The sequence below is a fragment of the Perissodus microlepis genome, chromosome 12 (assembly GCF_051167445.1).
Source record: "Perissodus microlepis isolate ML-2025 ecotype Zambia chromosome 12, ASM5116744v1, whole genome shotgun sequence".
Classification (NCBI taxonomy): domain Eukaryota; kingdom Metazoa; phylum Chordata; class Actinopteri; order Cichliformes; family Cichlidae; genus Perissodus; species Perissodus microlepis.
The window spans coordinates 35,952,649-35,976,325 of record NC_140472.1 but is presented as its reverse complement, the minus strand read 5'-3'; the positions used below and the strand labels follow the sequence as shown (position 1 = coordinate 35,976,325).

Below are 23,677 nucleotides of genomic sequence, written 5' to 3'. Positions count from 1 at the left end.
TTTCTTTTCCTACCTCATTCTTAAAAATGTTGTTTTGCATGTGTGTATAGCTTTCTTTCCCCGCCTGTTCATTAATACATTTCTTAATATCATCAATTACATTATTGTTTCCTATTTCATTGTTGTCAAGCTTTTTTCCAACTGGATACACGTACAGACTCCGAGGGTCAACTTCAAATATCCAGTCATTGATCTTCAGGTATGTAGTCTTTTCTTCTCCATTCTTTGCATAATAACGTATTATCTTTCTAATATCTTTACCTGATTTAATCTCATAAAATTCATCAAGGAGTTTTCTTTTTTCATCTTTATCATCTTTCCACGTAATAGATGTTTCAGGTTTCCCATTTATAATCTTCTTTTCTCTTTTCCCTATTACAAATTCTTCTATTTGTTCTGCATTGTTGACACTGATTTTCTTTGGTGCTGGTTGATCTGAGTGAAAGATTCCCCAAGACAGAGCCTCGAGTTCATCAATGGCAGATTTCATCTCGTTAACTTTATTTTGGTCAATCTTCTTAAAAACCTCTGGGTTAACAAAGCTCTTTGGTTCATGTCCACCGACGCCTCCACCTCCCTGAACACCAGCACCAAATGACCACATTCATCATCATCACTAATCCAGCCTCGCAGTGCAATTTTTACAGTTGATTGTTCGAATCCAAAGAAGGTCAGCAGGACTCGGTCAGATAATAGTTGGCAATCAAACTCTGGACTTGAGTTTGAGCTCAGGTACAAAACATCTGTGGCGTTGTCTGTGGCACAGTTGTCTATGGTGACTGAGCCGTTGCTGAAAGTGAACATGTAAATGTCATTTCCATCACCTCCAACCAGATAATCTCCACCGGTGGACACCAAGATGTCGTTACCATCTGAGCCTTTGAGAAGAGAACTTTCATAACCAGAGACTAAGATGTCCGAATAGATGGTGCCGACCACAGTTTCCACATCCTTCAACACGTCGCCCTCAGCGTCAGCGTAGTGGCCTTGGCCCGTCAGCAGGTTAACATAAACCCCTTCACCCGTCTTATGATCACCCCGATAGAGAACCGAGTCTCTGCCTGGACCTCCGTCCACCAGATCAGCTCCTGGTCCAGGAAGGAAGACGTCCCGGCCAGAGTTTCCCATCAGTGTGTCATTCCCATCTTCACCATAAAGAGTGTCGTCTCCTCTCCCACCAATCAGGATGTCAGCTCCATTTCCTCCTCCCAGCGTGTCATCTCCATCACCTCCATCCAAGGCGTCGTCCTTCCACCCACCAATCAGAGCGTTGTCTCGGTTGTTGCCTATTATAACATTAGACTGGGAGGGGCAGCCTTGCACTGTGTGAACCTCTGACAGATTTCTCTGAGCGCTGAGGTCCAAACGACAGTCCACCGGAGACTGTGTGAGAGTCACTTTGAAAGCTTCTACCTGATAGAAAGAGTCGTCTCCAGATGAGTTTAGAGACTTGAGTTTGAAATGGACGCCATCAGAGCTCTGAAATTCTAGATGCTGATGTTTTTCACCTTTAGCATAATTGCGCAGAACGAATTCTAATCTTTCCTCATTTTTCATGATTGTAACATGAACATCCTCTGATGAGTCCAGTATGACTCGACTTCCATCAAGGAAATCCATATCTACCAGCACAGTGTCAGTTTTCTGATCTTCTGCAAAGTTATCAATGATTATGTGGTCTCCATATTTATGTTTGATTATGTAGGTGTCTTTGCCTTCCCCTCCTATCATCAGTGCCCCCCCGGTGTGTGGATCCAGTAAATTCTCATTGCTGTTTCCAACTATGATGTCAAATCCTGAGGAGCCGTACATTTCTTTCACTGATTCAACATCATTCATAATCATCACTTTTCCTTGGTAGCCACAAAATCTATTTCCCTCTAAATAAGTGCTTCTGTAAGCGTAACAGGGCAGTCTTTCACTATAAATTTGTATGTTGTGGAAATCTGACCTTAGCTGAAGTGGTTCAGGACTCTGGTTTCTGTAGTCGATGGTTAAAGGCAGCATTAAATCCTGTCCACAGCTGCTGATGTTGGGCTTCAGTCCAGCTGTTACTCCATCACTGGTCTTGATCTGCAGGTGCTGATAATTCTTTGATTCAAACCAGTTCTGTAAAATAACAGTTCTTCTGTCCTCTACCTGAATGATGATGCTCTGACCTTCACATCTACATGTTATATGCTGATATTGTTCTTTAAGGAAGAGCAGGTCCAAGGTTAGATCTGGTGATAGATTGTTGATGGTTTTCACTCCTTGTCCTGCTGTGATAACGTACCAGTCCTCTCCTCCTCTCCCCTCAATGAAATCATCTCCTAATCCAGGGACGAGAACGTTGTGTTCTTTGTTTCCTTTGATGACATCGTTATAGTTTGACCCGCGGACCTCTGTCACGCTGTCCAAAGCCTCATCCTTCTCAAGGTCCACCCTCAGAGGAGACGGGGAGCTGCTGTAGTCAATGCTGAGGCTCTTTATACATGTGGTGAAGATGTTCCTCTGCAGGCAGTCAGCTTTGTTATCTGACACTGTGAAGGTGATCAGATCCTTTGTGATGAACAGTAAGTGTCTGTGTGCTGATGACCTGAACCAGTTCACTACAGTAACATGAAACGCTGTGCTGTCATGTTGAGCCTCCAGATGAACATCATCACCTTCTACTCTGACTCCAAACGTATGAAGATTTGCTTCTACGATGGCCAGGTCAGTTTTCTCGTCTCTGGAGTAATTTTCAATCAGCACAGAGGAAAAGTTTCTGCCTTTCACCATGTAAATGTCTTCTCCTTCAGCACCAATCAGACGATCTCGCCCTCCTCCCCCATCTATCAGGTTCCTTTCTCCATTTCCAATGACTTCATCATCATACTGAGACCCAAAGATGTTTGTAACTGTGTGTAAAAGTGGCTGTGATGCATCAACAACTTCACCTTGTGTCTTGAACATCTTGTTAATTCCTCTGGCCACCAGCTGAACTGAAGAAACCACCGTGGAGGAAATCTCAAATAAGACTCCGTCTCCTGACATCATGTTCATGTGACGATAATCTTCTCCTAAAAACCAGTTTTGTATTCTTACAGTATGACTGCCCTCATACGTCAGCACAGCATCATTTCCTGACTTAGACACAGAAATGTGGCTGTAGTCGACACTGAAATGCAGAGTGTCTTGTGCTCTGGAGGGATCGTAGTTGTTAATGATCGTTTTCCCTCCATTCTCAGGAATGATGTAGGTGTCTTTTCCTCCTGAGCCTTCAACATAACTTCTCTGTGGACCGAGGAAGAATGTGTCAGCCCCTGGTTCCCCATAAAGTCTGTAATAGTAGCTCAACATGACTTCAATCATGTGTTCGTCCTGTGATTTCTGAACTGCAAAAAATCGATTAGAGTCTCTGTTTCCTCTGTATGTCCCGTACCTCGAATAGGAAACAGCTTCATAACCTGAAACCACTGTCACAGATCCAGCTGGTATGAACATAAGTATTTTTTTTTCATATGTTTTGTGCTCTAATCCATGTGACTCTCCCAGACCAAGAATTATATCTTTGCTTCCATCTGTGTTAATGCTCCAGCATTGTCTTCTTGGACTCTCATCATGAGAAACAAAATAGTCCATGCAGAGCTCAGACTCACCCTCGTCAGCGAGGCAGAAGTTAATACCTCCTCCATTCCAGGAGGAGGCGCCAGCAGCAAAATCAATGGCAGTCGTTCCATCCTGTTGCTTTGTGACTTTATAATATTGGTGATAATCTGAGATCTCTGCAACAAGTGTTCGTCCCTCCTCAATTTCATCATAACGCCAGTCATAAAACAAACTAGCCACATGTATAGCAAAGTGCATGATCCCTTTTCCAAAGCCAACAAAAACAGCAGCTATTTTGTCCAAAACTCCAGCGTCCGCTGGGAGGCTGTTCAGTTCATTCTGGATGCCCATATAAACATCATCAATGGCCATCCGCACTACTGATAGAGCCAGATTTATAGGTGCGATGAAAAGTGCCAGTTCAGGCTGAGCAAGCTCAACAACATCTAACTCAACCATGTATAAATCTAACGCAGCATCAATGTATCCCAGAGCATCTCCTCTCTCCAAATCTTGTTCTACATTGTAGATCCCAAATCCAATTCCCACTATTGGTATAACTGTCATAAAACGCTTCATTGCAGGACTCCTCATGATTGCTTTTGCGATTCTTGACTCTGAGGTCAAAGCTTTTCTTGCAATAGCAGATGTTGTCATACCCGTCACTCCATGAGCCGTCTGCAAAGACCCCATCACACCATCTTTGATGTTTCCCTCTTCAAAGGCACGAGCAGCTCCTTTCAGTCCCAGCATGAGACCCAGAGCGCCAACAGCAGTTCCAGTCCTCTCTACATACTTGTTGACCTGATGGGAGGATGCTGAACTGTGCTGCTCCATCTCATGCACTGATGTCTCAATGTTCGCCAACATCTTTTCACTGTAATGTTGACTCTGTGGAGATAAATCAGCCCTGAACTCCTCGGGCTCAGCACCAGGTCTCTCTGACACGAGCTTACATACAAACTGTCCGTTTTCTATTCGGGCCGTTCCCTCCTGAAGGTGCATTCCTGCCAGAGTTTCACCATATTTGTGCTGTAGTGCAGCATGGACGTCTTCAGCCGACGATGCAGATGCTCTCGAGAAATAAGATTCATGTTTGAAGGTGTTTTCTAATTCTGAGGCTGAATTCAGGTCTCGCATTGTGACGGAGCCATCATCGTATCCTCCCAGTGTTCCAGATGTGGAAGGTTTTCTGTGATCTTCAGGTTGTGTTACGACGCTGTTATGTTGTTCGAGCTTTGTTTTGAATTCTTTGTATTTATCTTCAAGGTAATTTGAATTATCTGGATTATCATTTATTGTTTTGTAGGTGTTTGAAAGTTCAGTCATGCGTTTCACCACATCACCATTACCAACGGTTTCCTTCCATTCTGTAAAGAAGTCACCCTCTCGTTTTACAACTTCAACAAGGTCACCCATGAGCTGCTCCTCAGTTTTTCGGAATTTTTCTTGATTATTTCTTAATTTGCTGGAATCTTCATGTGTTGATGAGCCTGTGAATCCTCGTCTGCTTGGGTCAATCCAACTGCCTCCTCTTGTCATTGGATGTTTTTCAAAGAAAAAATCAAGGCCTTTCTGTCGGGTATTATCGTTATTGTTTCGAACCAGATCCAGGGCCATAAGAGTCAGAGGGAATGTTCGGAAATTTCTTGCAGATTCAGATATAACTGATGCAGTGAAATATGTGGTCATCCAGGCCTCACTGGACAGTCTTTCGTAACCTGTCAGACTTCCTTTAAAAACATCTGGGTGCTCCCCACGAAAAGTTTTTTCTACATATTCAGCATATTTTTCTTTTCCTACCTCATTCTTAAAAATGTTGTTTTGCATGTGTGTATAGCTTTCTTTCCCCGCCTGTTCATTAATACATTTCTTAATATCATCAATTACATTATTGTTTCCTATTTCATTGTTGTCAAGCTTTTTTCCAACTGGATACACGTACAGACTCCGAGGGTCAACTTCAAATATCCAGTCATTGATCTTCAGGTATGTAGTCTTTTCTTCTCCATTCTTTGCATAATGACGTATTATCTTTCTAATATCTTTACCTGATTTAATCTCATAAAATTCATCAAGGAGTTTTCTTTTTTCATCTTCATCATCTTTCCACGTAATAGATGTTTCAGGTTTCCCATTTATAATCTTCTTTTCTCTTTTCCCTATTACAAATTCTTCTATTTGTTCTGCATTGTTGACACTGATTTTCTTTGGTGCTGGTTGATCTGAGTGAAAGATTCCCCAAGACAGAGCCTCGAGTTCATCAATGGCAGATTTCATCTCGTTAACTTTATTTTGGTCAATCTTCTTAAAAACCTCTGGGTTAACAAAGCTCTTTGGTTCATCTGGCCAGCTGTTTTCTCTTATAAAATTTTTTAGTGGTTTGTTGTTGCCCCTGTTTTCTCGTCCACCCAGAAAGTTTCTTTCATTGGTAAAAACAGCCTCTCCTTTACTTCCAGGCTCATTTCTCATTATTACATCTCCGTTACTATCAAGTGTTGCCACCACTTTCTTGCTGTTGTCTTTATGTCTCCATTGCAGCCCCTCTGGAGAGATTTTCTGAGTGATTTTCTTTCCTGTGTGTGTGACTTGGACGAGAGCGTCCCTCGCATGAAGCTCTGTCTTGATGTTATTTTCATGGAGGTCCCTCAGCAGAGTTTCCACGAATCGTTGGTCTGATCCGACCTCACAGGCCACCACACTCGTTGTTTTGATTTTATCACTGCCTTTGTTTGTCCTTTCAATGATTTTTGCCACATCTCCTGAACTGTATCCTGACAGTCTCATTTCTCCTGCGTTGTCTCTTTTACCATGACCTACCAGCACCAGTCTGCTGTCCTCTGACAGAGACACTGGTTCACCGTGGATCAGTTTGGGTCTTTGGTTTTCATCAAGAACATAGACAGAACTAACTGCTGGATGTTTCTCATACAAATATTCAGCAGCTCTTCTGACCACAGGGTCATTTTCCATCATTACGATCTGCTGGTGGTCATACTGTGTGGTGTGATCAGCTGGTCTTTGTGGGATTTTGTAGCTGGAAACTGAGTCAGGTCGATCCATCACCTGGTAAATCTGCTGATTGTTCTGGTTGGTTTCTAAGACTGTTTGGAGGCCGCGGAGCATAAAAACCCGAATGAAGTTCTGGTGGAACTGTGTGGTTGTGTTTCCATCGAGAGAGAAAACTGGAGCAGCTTCCAGAGATGGTTTCAACATCAGCTTTGCAAGTGAAGATCCATCAAGTCCAGACACAGTTTGTCCATCTTCTGAAACACTTCCAAATATTTTGACTACAGTGTAGCCGTCTGCTGCTGGTACACAGGAGTCGTTGAACAGGCAGTCCTTGGTGACTTTCACGGAGTAATGAGGATCCATGCTGTATTCCTGCTGGACTCTGTCACTGGTGGATTTCTCTGTGTCGGTCATGATCAGAAGCTTTTGGTTGTAGCTGTGGGAGATCTCTGAAGCACCCAGCAGCCAGTCTTGTACCTTCTGTTTGTCAATATGTGCCAGGAAGGCGTTAAAGTCCTGAAAAATGAAGCAAAGCATTAAATGAGAGAGAGCTCCAGGATAACTGTTTTGGTCTCAGTTAATTTCTATAAGGTGAGATTTCTGAGCATTTTTTGGATCTCTGGATATAATGTTAAGAATCTGTTCTGCTGATGTAAACCTGCAGTTTGAGCCTGACGCTCAGTTGGCCCTGATCAGCTGTTATGGTCTCATCAGTGAGGACCACCAACAGGTAACATAAGTGACCCACGTTTATAAGAAAATGTACACAACACACACACACACCAGGCTAGTTACAGTTAATTAAAACTAAACTAAGAACTAGATCCTGGATGCATGAAGGAGCGTTTCTGCAGGTCCTTCCTCCCTGCAGCTGTCACACACACACACACACACACACACACACACACACACAGACACACACACACACACACAGACACACACACACACACACACACACAGACACACACACACACAGACACACACACACACACACACACACACAGACACACACACACACACACACACAGTGTTTCTTATATGCCTTACACATAATAATATAATTATAATTTCAATTTTTCAATTCAATGTTATTTATATTGCGCCAAATCACAACAACAGTCGCCTCAGGGCGCTTTATATTGTACAGTAGATCGTACAATAATACATACAGAGAAAAACCCAACAATCATATGACCCCATGATTCAGGGTCACCTGATCCAGCCCTAACTATGTGCTTTAGCAAAAAAGGAAAATACTCTAGGAACAACAAGTAGGCCTGCAGTGTGAGAGCGAAGTGCTCTGATAGGGTGATATGGTACTACAAGGTCATTAAGATAAGATGGGGCCTGATTATTTAAGACCTTGTATGTGAGGAGCAGGATTTTGAATTCTGGATTTAACAGGAAGCCAAAACAGGAGAAATCTGCTCTCTCCTTCTAGTCCCTGTCAGGACTCTTGCTGCAGCATTTTGGATTAGCTGAAGGCTTTTCAGGGAGTTTTTAGGACTTCCTGATAATAATGAATTACAGTCGTCCAGCCTGGAAGTAATAAATGCATGAACTAGTTTTTCAGCGTCACTCTGAGACAGGATGTTTCTAACTTTAGAGATGTTGCGCAAATGGAAGAAAGCAGTCTTACATATTTGTTTAATATGTGCGTTGAAGGACATGTCCTGGTCAAAAATGACTCCAAGGTTCCTCACAGCGTTACTGGAGGCCAAGGTAATGCCATCCAGAGGAAGAATCTGCTTAGATACCATATTTCTAAGATTTTCAGGGCCGAGTACAATAACCTCAGTTTGATTTTCTGAGGTTTGTGGTATTATAGTTTTGCAATTTCTAATTAATATTTCTTTTTACAATTTAATTTAGTTTCAGCCAGTTTGAAAATATTTATTTTTAGTCTATATAATTATCAGTATAATAATGTGATTGGAACCCTGACTGATGGGCAACAGGTGACTCTAACTAAAAAGCCAGATGGCAGGACTTGATTAAAAAGGAGTAACAGGCAGAGTATAAGTTACAGACATGTTGGACTTGCACTCATTTTGATGGGAGCTGATTAAAGCTGCTGGCGGCAAAAACATACAGTGAGGGTTGTTCGTGTTCCAGCGTGAGAGAGGAAGCAAGTTGCCTTCCCGTGAGGCTGGGAATAGGAATGCAGAACGCCATCGCCTCCATTTCCTCGCAAGCTTGAGCTGCTTTTTTCCAGACGCTCGTGTCATGTTCATTAACAACATCTCCTTTGAGAATATTCTTCAGGGGAAGCAGAGGATGCTGCTAGGCCTGACCCTGAGGAAGGCTCTGGTGTTCATGCAAGTTTAGTTTTCCCTTTTCAGTCTCATTTTTAGTGTTTTAGTGTTTTATTGATGGGTGGAAGCTGATTGATTGACCATAGGCTGCCTCCTCTCAGCCCTTGTTCAAAGTCCCCATTTTAAAATGTCTGCTGTGAAATAAAGTTTCTGATCGTACTATCTGTGACAGTGTTCCCTGACATGTCACAACTTTGATTATTATACTAATAATTAAATAGACTAAAACTAAACATTTTCAAACTTCCTGAAACGAAATTAAATTGTATAAAGAAAAGTGAAATATAAAGGAACATTTATTAGAATTACAAAACTATCATAACACAAACTCAAACATCCCCTCGTGTATTTCTATTAGGAGAAGATAGTGACTGAGCATTCCAGGGTGGATGTAAAAGGGAATGTTTTCCTGTCATCCGACTGGGATGATGACGAAATGTTTCTCCCACTGAAAACGCGACGTCCACATGAACAGAATCGGCTTTTTGGGGATTTCCTCACCCGGATGTTAAAGACATTTACTGTCATACATTTGCTCAGGTTAGAAGATAAACGTGCAGCAGCTACCCGCACACTAACATCTGTGATGTTTGTGTGTGAGGAGTGAGGTGGGACATTTTAATGCAAAACTATTCATTCTGTCTTATCCCAAATTCTCAGACAGCTGAAGGATGTGACTGAACATGAAGTGCAAACAGGAAGAAGTACAACACTCTGCTTCAATGAAGACCGGGTTCAAAACCAGGCCTGACTGAGCCGTGTGCGTGTTGTAATAACTAAGTTAATACTGCTCTGATGTGTCGATCTGTACGTATGCAAACCCCACCAGGTATGAAACACAAGTCCTCGAGCTAACCCAGCTACCACTATGAGCTGTTTTAATGCTGTTAGTAAGTCTTTTTCTTTGTTGTGTAGTGTTCATGTTGAATTCACATTTTGTCCCATTTTAGAAGAAGAAAAGATGCAGATACTCAGTGGAAGGAAATGCTGATCTTTACCAGCCCAATCAAGTTCTAGTTTAGATCTAAAGACTTTCATCATTAGAAACAATCTCTGTGTTTTCAGCACTGTTTAATCTCTTAAATCTAAATGTGTGTTCGCTTTCTGTCTCATGTTTACTGACCTTCTCCTTCGTAATGACATAAGCTGTGACATTTTCACAGTCCTGAAATCCATCCAGCAAAGTTAGTGGGTTTTCTTCAGTGTCCAGCCTGATGGAAAATTAACATATTAGCATAACTGAAGCGATCTCATAACCCTGTGAAATAAAAGAAATGACAAAATATATTTTAAAAACACGGTTCTTGGATCTTATACAACAGTCAGAGGTTCAAACATGGGCTCCTCAAAATGATACTAGAGCTGAGCTGGAGGGCGTCTATCAGGATGGGCCTTTGACCCCTGACCTCAGTGGGCTCCTCCCGCTCCATCACACCCTCACACATGCAGGGCCTTGGGGGGTGCAGGTGCATCAATGAGGACATGTATTCCTTCTCTGTCTCCTCCTGGCCACCTGTGTCTCAATTTAATTCCACAACTTAGACATTCTCATTGCTTACACTATCTCTTGGAGAAGCTAAGCATCCAGTTCCAGGCAGACTAAGATGAGTGAAGACAATAGCACACATGGCAGACCAGACAGAGCTAGAGAGACAGCAGGAGAGAGAGGGAGAGCAAGGAACAAGAGGGGACTGCTAAAGGAAACTAGATAACCTAAAGACATCTAAATTACACCAGAGAAACAATACAATCAGGACGCTCATGAGCACAAGGAAACTAACTATAAAAATTAGGCAACTCTGGACCCCCTGCAGAAATCCTACCGGTCCAAAGGGTCCACGTCAGACACCATCGCTGCTGCCTTCACTATTCCCTCTCCCACCTGGAAAACAAAGACTCATACATCAGGGTACTTTTTGTTGATTACAGCTCTGCTTTCAATACTGTCAGCCCACACAAACTCACTCACAAGCTGGCAGCACTCGGCCTGCAGCCCACCCTCTGTGACTGGCTACAGGACTTTTTGACTGGCAGGCCCCAGTCCGTCAGGATGGGCAACAGGACTTCAGCCGGCATTATTACAAACACTGGTGTCCCACAAGGTTGTGTCCTCAGCCCCGTCCTTTACACCCTGTACACCCACGACTGTGTCGCCTCCAACAAAGATAACATAATTTTCGTGGACGACACTGCAGTGATCGGTCGCATCACTGAGGGGACGAGGCGGCTTACAGGAGAGAGGAGGCCGGTCTGGTGTCATGGTGTGAGGACAACAACCTCACCCTCAACACTGACAAGACAAAGGAGATGATAGTGGACACGAGGGAGAAGAGGAGGCCTCACCCACCCCTGTTTATCCGGGGCCTTGAAGTGGAGAGGGTGAGCAGCTTCAGGTACCTGGGCGTCTACATCTCGGAGGACCTCACCTGGACACTGAACACCACACAGCTGGTCAAGAAGGCTCAGCAGCGGCTGTATTTCCTGAGGAGGCTGAGGAAATGTGGTATGCCAGTCAAGATCTTCAGCAGGTTCTACAGCTGCATCGTGGAGAGCACCCTGACCAGCTGCATCACTGCATGGTACGGCAGCACTACTGCGATGGACCGCAAACGCCTGCAGAGAGAACCCTAACAACCACGGAGAAGATCACCAGGACCCCGCTGTCGTCTCTGCAGATCATCTACACAGTCCAGAGGAGAGCTGCCTCCATCCTCAAAGACCCCACACACCCCCAACATGCACTGTTCACACTTCTGCCCTCGAGACGAAGGTTCAGAACATCCAGACTCAACAACTCCTTCTTCCCCACTGATATCAGACTCTTGAACAGCTGACCCATTTTTGAACAGTAATAATAATTTTTTTGCACTTCTGGTCATCTCACATATCAAAGCAGTATATTAAGCTCACAGCTCCTTTGTACATAAATCTATTTAATACTTCATTTTTTTGTCTCCATTTATTTATTCATGCTATTTGTATTTTATCTATTTGTACATATTAACCAGCATCTGTCTGTGGACAGCAGAGAAAGAATTTCATTGAACAGAGAAATGCTTTTCTTTGTGCACATGACAATAAACACTTTGAACTTGAACATAAATCCAAATTCAAAATCAAAGCAATGATGAGTGACAAGATTCAAAATTCAATCAGCACAAAACACCAGGTCATAGCCCAGAACAAAAACCACAGCAGCAAAAAAAAGAACCAGGATGTGTAACATAAACAAGCTAAGTGCCGTTTGTGTTCCCTATCTTTAAAATAAATAAATAAAACAAACGAAATCCACGTTGGACAGAGTTGATTGTACGTCAGAGGGACAGCTGCTGCTGAGCAGGCTGGAGACAAAGTTAGAGACGTGCAGAGGAGGGAGGGTGGATACACTGGACTAAGGATGTGAAGATGGAGCAGCCAGGCAGCAGGAAAACAGGAAATCCTCAGAGAAGATCCATGGATGTAGTGAAGGAGGAAGTGCAGATAGGCAGATGATCTGCTGTGATAAATCCTAACGGGCTTTTTGGCTCATTAATAACCAACTATTAATAAAAAATTCCAGTGTATTGTGAAGCACTGACCAAATTCTTTTACAAATACTTGCAAAGGACATAAAACATCCAGATGTTAAACCTGCTAAACACCATTTAAAAAATGTAAATGACTGAAAGCTTCTTTACCTTTTCACAGATCTTCCAGATCTTGATTGGTGGTAGTCGTTTCCCCTAAACGAAACACATTCTGCATTATTTGTTATAGATTACTTTTTACTTAATTTTATTTTGTACAAGTGGTAAAATCTCAAAGTGAAGTCTGAAATCTTTAGGTGCGTTCTTCTGTCATGTCACTGGGTCTTTGTCTGCTTCCTCGTCTCGTCTTCTGATTAGCTCCCACCTGTTTCCTCTGCCCTCCTTACCTGCTGTGTGTTTATTGTCTGAGTCTAACTCCTGTCCTTTGGCTTGTCCTCCCTCATTCTGTGGTTTCACTCGAGTTCTGCTTGTTATCATTTACTCTTGGGTCCACCTCTGTGTTTTTGAAAAGACTTTGGCATTAAAGCTTCAGTGCTGTCTGTGGCACGCCGGGTCAGTATCTGCCTGCTGCATAGGATTACATTACATCTATACAATTCTAATATGACAGTCACAGTGGCAGAGCCCCACAGTGCTTCTGATAACCAATGTCTATGATACCCACAGGAGCTGTAATGTAGTAATAGCTGTTCACAGTCATAAGATACCTGGTTGTTGAGGTGTTCATAAAGCTTTCATCAAACATGTGTTCAGACAGTCCTTGGAGTCGATGCAGTGCAGCGATGTCAGAGCCGAGCTCCTCCCACTCATCTTCTTTCACCTCTGGAAACATTGAAACACAGTTTAAATTAGTTAAGGGGAACTAAGTGCTGGTTCCAGTTAAGAACCACTCCTACACTGGATTTGTATGCCTCTAATCAACTATAACAGACATTTTGTAGGTGATTGTGGCGCGGCTGCAGCGAGGTGCACGCATCTGAGCGGCATCAATGATCACACTGCGCCTGAATTAAAAGGGTGAGCGACGTCCTGTCGTCGTCGTTGTTGTTGGGGAAGTGTTCATGTGTGTGCGTGTAAAGTGACGGCAACCGAGAGTAATAACAGAACGCTGAAAAACAGAAATGTGTTTGTCTCTGCTGTGTGCCTGTAAAGTGATCCATGCTCAATCATCCAGGTAAGTCACTCTCCAAAGTTTGATCCTGTTCATCTGGACATTTTCAGTGGGAGAAACGTTTCATCATCATCATCAGGTGACTCCTTCAGTCTCAGCTGACAACAGGTTGCAACCTTATAAACAGCACATTTGCATAATGACAGAAACAATGACTGTTGGGGAATGGCTGCAATCACAGCATTGTAAGATGGTGACAGATGTTCCCTTAGGCCCCTCCTCGATTCAGAGATGGTCTTTCCCTTTTCATGTAAATGGCCTCCTTGACTCCGCCCTCAAACCAGCGTTCCTCCCTGTCCAGGATGTTACATCCTCATCCTTGAAAGAGTGTCCACTGGCCTGTAGGTGTGAATAGACACCACTTGATCGTTGTATGCGTCAGTGTACAACTGGCTCTAAAATACTCTACGTTCTTGTTTGTACCTTGCCTACGGGCTAACCTGTGACCTGTGACATCAGGTCAGGTGGGTGATAATACCAGTGAGATTGGGTACCAAGCTCTAAGTATAAAGAAAGGAGCGCAGAGTGCGACAGAAGCTGACCAGAGAGACAGGATGATGGCGAAGCTGGAAACCTGGAGCCTTCAGTCACCAAGACTACGTGAAGTATCCTCTGACGGTCAACTAGAAGATGTGAAAGCAGCATTACGGGCAGTCCTCACTGCGACCATCACCGAAACCAACCAGCTGATCAACACTACAGCCGTGTGTATGCAAGCAGGCTGCTTGGTGCTATAGCTACAGGAGAGGCTGGATCATTGGATGGTTAGGGGTCAATTTATCACGAAGGTGGTGCAGGACAGTGGAGTTGTGGCCCCATAACACTGTAGTAGACAAGTTAGAGGACATCTTGGTATCTTATTTTTGTGTACTGCACATTTCCATTGTTCTATTACTACTCCTACTTTCTTTCATACATAAAATATATTTTAACATTTTATATTTTATAATCCAAATATAAAATCACATGCAACTCTCATTCATTCATGTAGCATTCTTTTAAACTTACTTCTCAGCATTTTGCATTAGTGAGAAACACTGATGTTGGTTCAATCAGTTATAATTACCATTTTATTAAGGTTCAGCTTATTACACAGAAACGGCCATATGGATTTCCTTGTAGTCATCAATATTCTTTATTTACTATCTTTACTATTCTTTGCTTTAAAATGTTGTTACCATGGTTATCAATGTGTTATTAATTAGAAACAGGCAGTTTTGCATTTTGCAGCCTTGTTTCCTGCTTATTGAACAGAAACTACCACAGAGATTCCCATTTAATAATCCAGAGCAATAAACGTAATATTTACATTATTGATTTTAAGCAAAGCAGAATGTTGGAAACTTAAGGTAGGATTAATTCAAGGATTATAATATAGTAATACTATCCAAATCGGCTAAAACATCAGTCACTATTACCTTATTATTATTATTAGGTTATTCCAATTGAAACTGTATAAAAATGTGAAAATTCAAACTCATTTTGTATTGTTACAAAGGTATTACACTGTTATTACTGACGGCCACCATGAGTTTACTTGAATATTAACTGGTTACTATGTTATAATTGAGTGGTAATAACTTTGAAATGACAACAACTGACTTTCCTGGGGGAACCCACCCGAGCGATTAATACAGTTTTATCCAATCTCTAATCATTATTACAGGATTGTTTCCGTCTTGTTATCCTACCTCTGCCACTTTATTGCAGAATGTAAAACTCAAAGTCAGAACTTCATTGCAGATAACAAAGTGACCAAGAAACCCCAAAAGGCAAAATACACTATCTAAGTTGGGCAAGAACAGAACAAGAGACAGAGACAAGAGCTGATGTTCACGGAGAGAGCAAAGAGAGACGAGAACATGACCGGAGAGGTCGGAGGTGAATTAAAACAGGGACACTGAAGACAGAACATGGAGCAGAGACAGACTGTCAGGGTTCCTGGCTCGTTGACCCAGTGTTTTCAGTTTTGTCATTTTAGTTTATTTTTCCACATCAATGTTGTTCTCACTTCCTGTTTTTCCTGTCAGCTCGTCTCATGTGTCGTTAGCCAGATTATGTTCAGCTGTGTCTCTCATTATCATCCTCATCAGTCTGTGTGTTTAAGTCTTCTGTTTCCACTCGTTCAACATCATGTCTTTGAATGTGTCTACGCCATACGCGATCCACTCCAGCCAGTTCAGCTATTTCAGTTCAGTCGGTCCTCCGTTTCATGTCCTGTTCATCCGCTCATCATAATAAACACTAGCCTTCACCTCTCTGTGAGTCCAGCGTTTGGGTCCTCCTTTCCTTGCATCCACACACAACACAAGCCCTGGCACAGACTGGCCAAGAAGAACGAACATAACCAGAAACAACACAGAGCTCGTAAAGCTCACATTATGTTTTTAATTTCAGTTTAAAGTGAAGTTTAATTTTATATTTTTGGTTTTGGTGCCTAACTGCATAAAGCTTGTTAGATATTATAAAATTCAATTCAATTCATCCACAGTTCAGTGTGTTTATTTAAAGTGACGACTGTAACAGGGCTCACGAAGGTTTGACCAGCAGCAACAACAGAAACTGTCCCCAAACTACTCACAGCTCAGAACAGTCACTTTAAGCCCATCTTAGTCAACAATCTGGTGTTGAATGACTGGTGTGATAATCAGCCCAGGTACAGACAAACAGAGGCAGGAGGAAGACACGCCGCGACAAAGCAAAGTGTGATTAAACAGACAGAGAGAGGAGAGAGTGCAAAAGTGAGAGTGAGCCATGAGACCAGAGGACCATGATGATGGTAGAGTGATGGTGTCCTCCTGTTCTTGGAAAGTCTGGACTGCTGTACAAATGTTTGAAGTACAAACTAGCAAGAACACAAGCACAGACCTGCTTACTCGGGTATTGAGCAACAACTTTGTCTGAGTCTCTTGTTGCTGCGTGCCTCGTGCTTCTTTGTAGTTCCTAGTGTGTAAGTTCCTGGTTCCTGCCTTGAATGAGTTTTTGTACGCTGTTCCTGTGGCTTCCATCAATGAAGTGTGATGCAAAATTTGTGTTTTATCTAACCTTTGTGTACTGCTGATATGTAATTGTAACTTTCTTGTACAAATAAAGACGGGAAACAAGTGTAAGCTTTGCTCCGGGTCACGACACGCTTCATTATGAAGCTGAGGCCAACACGAGGGTGAGAACTTCACTCCGACCAGCCGAACAAAGACTGTATCCTCACGATGGGTATGATTAACGTGCGTGGTTAACATGACTATCAGAAATGTCTTGTGGTCCAGTTACTGCAACAAACAATGAAATAAAACAGCAGCAACAAACAGAACATGATACAGTGATCCAGACTCTAAACTTTGTTTGATGTTAGTGAAGAACCTGCGAGCATCAGGGATTTTACTCTAAACGTCTTTTCTCAGAATCGATCCAGCTTCTCCATCAGACTAAAGACTCATATTTTTTATGTTTGAGGTCAAATTGACCTCAGGAATCTGTAGCTTCCAAAGATCACTGCCATATAATTTTAATAAATTTGTAAAATTTAATTCTATTTTTAACGTAGCAGTTACTTAATAATAATAATGCAAAACAGCTGATGAAAAATAATAAGTTGAACTGAAATGGAAGAAAATATTAGATGAAGCTATTTGAATTACTGGGGCTGTTTTTAAAAAATAATTAAGTTCAGATTATTTAATTTATTGAATTGCTTTGAGTGTTTGTCTTTGCAGTGCAGAGACGTGTGGTTTCCACAGGACAGAAAGTATACATGTGATTTTAAACATGATGCGTTACAGGAGAGCAGACAGGAAGTATTTAAAAGGAGCTCAGTTTTATATGTAATGACGTGTTTTCATAGTAGTTTTTTTGCTACTTTGAAATGGAAATTAACCTTAGGTTATGGGCTGTGTAATAAAATGCTAGTATAAAAAATTATGTTCTGAAGAGAAGCCGAATGCTAGTTGCAGTATTCAGGATTCTCATCCAGTGATGTCAGCTCCAAGATGTTACAATATAGACATCTATCCATCCATTCTGGTCTGTTTATCCTTATCAGGGTCGCAGGAGCCTATCCCACCATGACACCATGAACAGGTCACCAGAATAAGGAGGAAGTCTCTTACCGAACTCTTCAGTGAGGCCGAGGAGGCTGAAGATGACCAGGAGCTTCCAACTCCAGCAGCCCTGCCTCTGTCCTGGCATGGCCCTGCAAAATATGATTAACATTCAATTCAATTCAATTTTATTTATATAGCGCCAAATCACAACAACAGTTGCCCCCAAGGCGATTTATATTGTACAGTAGATCGTACAATAATAGATACAGAGAAAAACCCAACAATCATATGACCCTCTATGAGCAGCACTTTGGCGACAGTGGGGAAGAAAAACTCCCTTTTAACAGGAAGAAACCTCCGGCAGAACCAGGCACAGGGAGGGGCGGGGCCATCTGCTGTGATTGGTTGGGGTGAGAGAAGGAAGACAGGATAAAGACATGCTGTGGAAGAGAGACAGAGATTAATAACAGATATGATTCAATGCAGAGAGGTCTGTTAACACATAGTGAGTGAGGAAGGTGACTGGAAAGGAAAAACTCAGTGCATCATGGGAATCCCCGGCAGCCTACGTCTATTGCAGCATAACTAAGGGAGGATTCAGGGTCACCTGGTCCAGCCCTAACTATATGCTTTAGCAAAAAGGAAAGTTTGAAGCCTAATCTTGAAAGTAGAGATAGTTTCTGTCTCCTGAATCCAAACTGGAAGCTGGTTCCACAGAAGAGGGGCCTGAAAACTGAAGGCTCTGCCTCCCATTCTACTTTTAAATACTCTAGGAACAACAAGTAAGCCTACAGTGTGGCGTGTCAGGAAATTTTTTGTTGGGGGGGCAGGTAGTGGCACAGATTTGGAGAAGGGTGGCTGATGTAATTGGCAGATAATGTTAAAAAAAATTCTACCAACCATTAACCATAATCCAATAACCCTGTAAACCTAATAACCGAATGCGCTTTTAACTCTTATTAGAATGAGATTTTAACCACTACAGTGCAAAGTTTTTAGATACTGTGTTGATAAAGTACAAGAGATACAATCAGTCAGTGTTTATTCAGCATTCAAGGACAGCAATGTTTGCATAGTATTTTTACTGACATATAGTGCACATATGTTTTGGGCAAAAACATTTTGAATATTAAAATACGAACATTTTTAACATACAATTGGCAAATATGCCAATGCAAAACTTTATCTGCCTGTTAAAAAAAGAAGATAATCTTCTCACAAACTGGTGTTTGATTTTGAAACAGGAAAAAAGTGGGGAAACAACTGAAAAGACTAACATTTGAATGAAACCTGAAAGCAAGTAAATACTTTCTATGCTGCCTTATGGTAAACTTTGGTAATATTGATAAAGAACAACACTGGCTGATGATGAAATACAGTCAGCTGGCACGGTGACACTGCCAGTATTAACCTGCAGGGCTGGACTGGGACAAAAAATTGGGCATTTTGAGTACAGACCGGCCCCCCAGGTATTAAAGCCATAAAGCCTTTGAATGAAAACAAATGCTGTTGTGACAGTGATGTACAGTGATGTACATCACTGTCACAACAGCATTGTGACACTCGTGTGTCTCCCTGCTGTCTACCGTCATCTGCCTCTGCTTGCCCTTCTCGTTTGGCTCTCAGCGAAGGTGGTCGCACTTTTCCTCCTCTCCCTTATCTTCCCTGCTTAGCTTCTTATGTCCTTGTCTTGTCTCGTGCTTTTCTCACTTTCCCTGAAACACTCTCTCACAGTCTGTTTCTAAAGCCTAAAGAGAATTATGGATTTGATCAACTGGTCTCTGAATGCAATTGACACGCTCTTCTCAACGAGAAGCCCCGGGTCGGGAGAGCCCGAGTGCCCTGGAGGGACTTTCCCTGCCGGATACACGATGGACGGGTGGCAGACATGGAGGGTCATGTGCCTGGCGGGACTGTCAATCGAGGACGCTGAAGATATCTACCTATTCGGAACCATGATAACAGGGTTCTTGCTGATCGGAGCTGGCTCGGCCCTGACTTATCGGAGAATTAAGGAAGTGGAACCGGCTGTTCAAACCCCCCCAAGGCTGCCCGCTGGGATTGAAACGATGGGATGAGGCCCGACTTTTCAGAACGGGCCCACTGAGTGCAGCATGGTTAAGATCTTGGAGAAGCTTACGGCTGCAGTGAATACTCAGTCCAACACCTCTGAGCGTATATTAGATCAGCTCACTGTGGTCGTGAGGTCTCAGAATCGGCTCCTTGGGCACAAGAATGACAAGACCACGGAGTGTAAGCTTGATAACATCATGGAAAAGCTCGCGGCTCTCCAACGGGAAATTGAGAGACTTATGTCGGTGTCGGAGTGTTAAGAACAGCTCTTAAATTCTCATGAGTTGTTCGCATAAAAGAAAAACCACCATCACTTCATGCGGCTACCCATTCGGCGCCAGCTGTGGTCTCAAGGCTGGAGCCGAACAACAACTCCCTGATAACGACTGTGTTGTGACTGTTCCTCCCATCCCATGCAAGGCCACCTGGGTTGGCTGGAAGACTGTTTACTTAGGGCGAAGGACACTGTCTCAGCTTGACTCTGGACACACATACACACATACTGATATGCACACACTCATCCCCCCTCCCTTTCCAAACGCCTTCGATGCTTGTTTCCTGCGGGGGAACACGGCGGGTCTGTGTGCCGCGCTGGAATGATAGCGCTGTGCAGGATGGCTGCTGTGTTCGCTTCGGATTACTCCTCACCAACCACCCAACGCTGTGGCTTGTCATGTCTTTCATATTGTTGTGCTGTGGACATTTATGTGCTTTTTGTGCAGAGGAGTTTTTCTGTTTCCTGTTCTCATGCTGTCCTTCCATGGAAGCCCAGCATGAGTAGAGGTCTCTTTTTTTCCTCTTGTACTTTCCCATTGTAGTGTATATTTCAGTGTTTTTCTGTAACGCTACCGATCTCCGACTTGTATCCCCATGTGATGTCTGTGTTGTGTGTGTAAGGTCGGGGGGGGGGGGTCCCATTTCACTGCAGGGCAACCTGCACGTGACGAATAAAGATTGATTGATTGGATTGAATATTCATGTTCGTGTTTTTGTTCATGCTCAGTAGTTTAGTTTATCTTCATTTGCCATTTTCTCCCTGAGCTTTGTATTCAATAAATCACCTTCACTCCTTCACGACTGCCTGCGTTTGGATCCTCCTTTATTTCTTCCACATGGCTCACTCTACTCGCCGTGACACCATCTCTGAGTGAGTCTCACAGACCTGAATGTGCTTCAAGTCATTTATTATTTTAACGTGTTTGATCTGCTGCTCACTCATACACCGCAAACAAGCACAAGAAAAGGGTTTGGACTGTATTTTTATACGTTTTACAGCTTTTACTACAGATGAAAACCTCCCTCATGGCTATTCATACTACACAAAGTCATTAGCAATAACAAAATTAACCTGTTGAACCCCAGTGCCCTGGGACTCGAGGTGATCTGTTACTTAAATATAAACGTGTGGTTTCCATGGAAATATCAGAATTTCAGCAACACTAAACAGGTAAAACAGATAAAATGATTACAGAGCAGGCAAACGGATTCCTAAACACAAAGCGTGGATCGTTCACCCGACGGCACGTACTCCTGAAGCTGCAGGTTTCGTCACTCAAAACAAGATCCAAACTCTGTTGATGTTTGATAAATATCGTCACGAATTCCCTCTGACTTTGGCTTTTACTTCCTGCACTCTCCCTCTCAGTGTACTCAGAGACCATTTTACCTGCATTATTCAACTGCTGATCAAGCACCAGTCTACCGTTGTGTTCAGTGATGTCGGACAGTTTTAAAAAAACAAAAACAAAACCTTTGACAGGAAAGTGTACCGCTGTTCAACATCGAAGAAATTTCAGCTTCATGAATTTTGTGAAATTGTAAAACGCTTAGCTCTGTCTCCAATAAAACCTGTGTAACTTTGTGAAAAACAGAAAAATTCTGTGTATCAACTTCTACTTTAGAGATTAATGGAGAGGAGTTATGACTACAGTCATAAATATTAAATATTAAATAGAATAAAACAACAAAAACTGACAGTGTGGGCAATGAGCCAGCAGAAACGTTTCTGTAATTTTATTTCTTACAGTTTAAGTCCAAAGAGTCGTGCTGACAGAGTTCTTTGTCTTTATCATGTCTGAAACAGTTAAAAGTGGAACTTACACTGACAGGAAGGTCAAAGTGGGCAGTACGTGGGCCGCAATGGAAAATGAAAGTTTAGACATAAAGATTTAATCAGAGGTTCCTTAGATGCCTGTACTATAAAGTTTCATAATATATGTATATGTATATGTATATATATGATAGACCGCCTGCAGGGGCGCGCGGGGAATTATTTTTATATTTATATCACATCACACATTTATCTTATCTTTTACTACACAAATATGTATTATTACAGGAAAATGCAACATCCGTGCAATACAAAACATACCCCCCCCCCCCCCCCCCTCCCCTCCCAGGAATGTGTGGGGGTTGGTCTTCCTGTACTAGTGACAGCCAGTCAGGCAGGAGGACAGGAAATAAGTTGTGTGTGTAGAAAGAAGGGGTTGATCGTCTGTCTTCTCTTGCAGGAAAAGATCGGAGGAATCGACAAGGTCGGGTAAAACTTTATATTAACATTAATTACAATGCATGTTCATAATAGGAGTCATACACTCCTCGTTAGAAGGATATAAGCACTAACCCCACAGTGTGGAGGGTTAAAAATAAGAATAAGGCGAGTTTAGTGTTGAAAGTAAAACTGCTACACCCTTACATAGGAAGAGGCCTTGGCCATGTGTGGGCGTGTAACACGATGTTCCTGCTGACAGAAAACTGACCAGAAATAGAAACTTTAAAGTGTTGGTTAAAGCTGACATCAGTGTGGAAATAAAAGCTGTGTAGTAACAACTGCAGAGAAGGCAGAAGTTTTCTCACATGGGACAAGATCCCTGGTTGGAGGTCAAAGGTCGAACAAATCAGGGAGGCTAAGTCTAAACCACAGCATCTCCCCGTCGACGGCCAATCACAAACATTACCTGTTAATATTTACTCTGAGTTATGAACTGTGCTTCACTTCTCTGTGTGACACGTCCACAGGTGTGTGACCACAATCTTTAACTGCCTGATGATAAAATAGTGTGAACTACTAGACTGTCTCCAGTTCTCTGAGTAAAAGAAGAAAAGAATAAAGAATAATCCTTTGGTTGGTGTTGGACTTGACTCTTATGAAATAAGAAGATTTTCTAGAGCCAACAATCATTCTCACCAAACATCGTTTGGCTGCCTGGTTTAATATTAATCAATTCATATTTTCTATTTTGGTGGAAGTTCTGTATTCACTGACAAAAAATCTGACACAGTTACAATTCAATGTTCTGGTCGGCTGCAGCCTTTGTCAAGTTAACTAAAGTTTTGTTTCCTGCACATTTAAGCTGTGTAACAATGCATGTATCATATAAATGATAAAAACATTTATCACACAGCTGGAAATTGGAATAAAAAAGTTCATAATTACATTTTTTACCTCTTGCTTGACTCACCTGTAAAATGTAATCCTGGTCTTCGGGTGATAGAGTTCAGCTGGAGTGTGAGTTCATGCGTGAGATGGTAGCATCCTCCCACATCATCACAAGTTTCTGTGAGTTGTTTTCTTTCAGTTCTCTTTTTTATCATGCAGAGCAGACCTGCCCCTTTGGGCTGGGACTGCAAGTGACGCCAGACATGAGTTTTGTAGGCAGACACACAAACTTCAATCTATACTGGAAAATAAACAATATTCAAGAAAAACATAAATATTTATATAGATAATATATATGGATAATTTTAGTAACTATGACAGTGTTAAAGGTATTTCTGCTATAAAAGATGTTCACCATCTGTCTCCTGTGATGTTTTATAATATTGTACTATAACCTGTAATGTTGTGGTGCTTTGTGTCTGTGAAGGTTCTCAGTCATCCAGGTCATCGTAGTCTAAGGAGCTTGGAAAGAAAAGTGTCTGGACTGGATGTTTCATGCAAGAAGCTTCTTCAGTTCTAAGAGCAAC

General features: G+C 42.3%; 1 protein-coding gene across 1 annotated transcript; it reads right to left on the bottom strand.

The window, feature by feature from the left end:
- Positions 1–375: 375 nt before the first annotated feature.
- LOC146376805 (uncharacterized) lies at positions 376–23,275 on the bottom strand. The gene is made up of 6 exons (XM_084946029.1): positions 23,173–23,275; positions 17,705–17,787; positions 13,135–13,249; positions 12,578–12,622; positions 10,024–10,111; positions 376–7,101 (listed from the first exon to the last, which is right to left on the bottom strand). The coding sequence occupies exons 2-6, from the start codon at positions 17,781–17,783 to the stop codon at positions 487–489; spliced, it is 6,942 nt and encodes a 2,313-aa protein (XP_084802155.1). The 5' UTR covers positions 17,784–17,787; positions 23,173–23,275; the 3' UTR covers positions 376–486.
- Between the last annotated feature and the right edge of the window lie 402 nt (positions 23,276–23,677).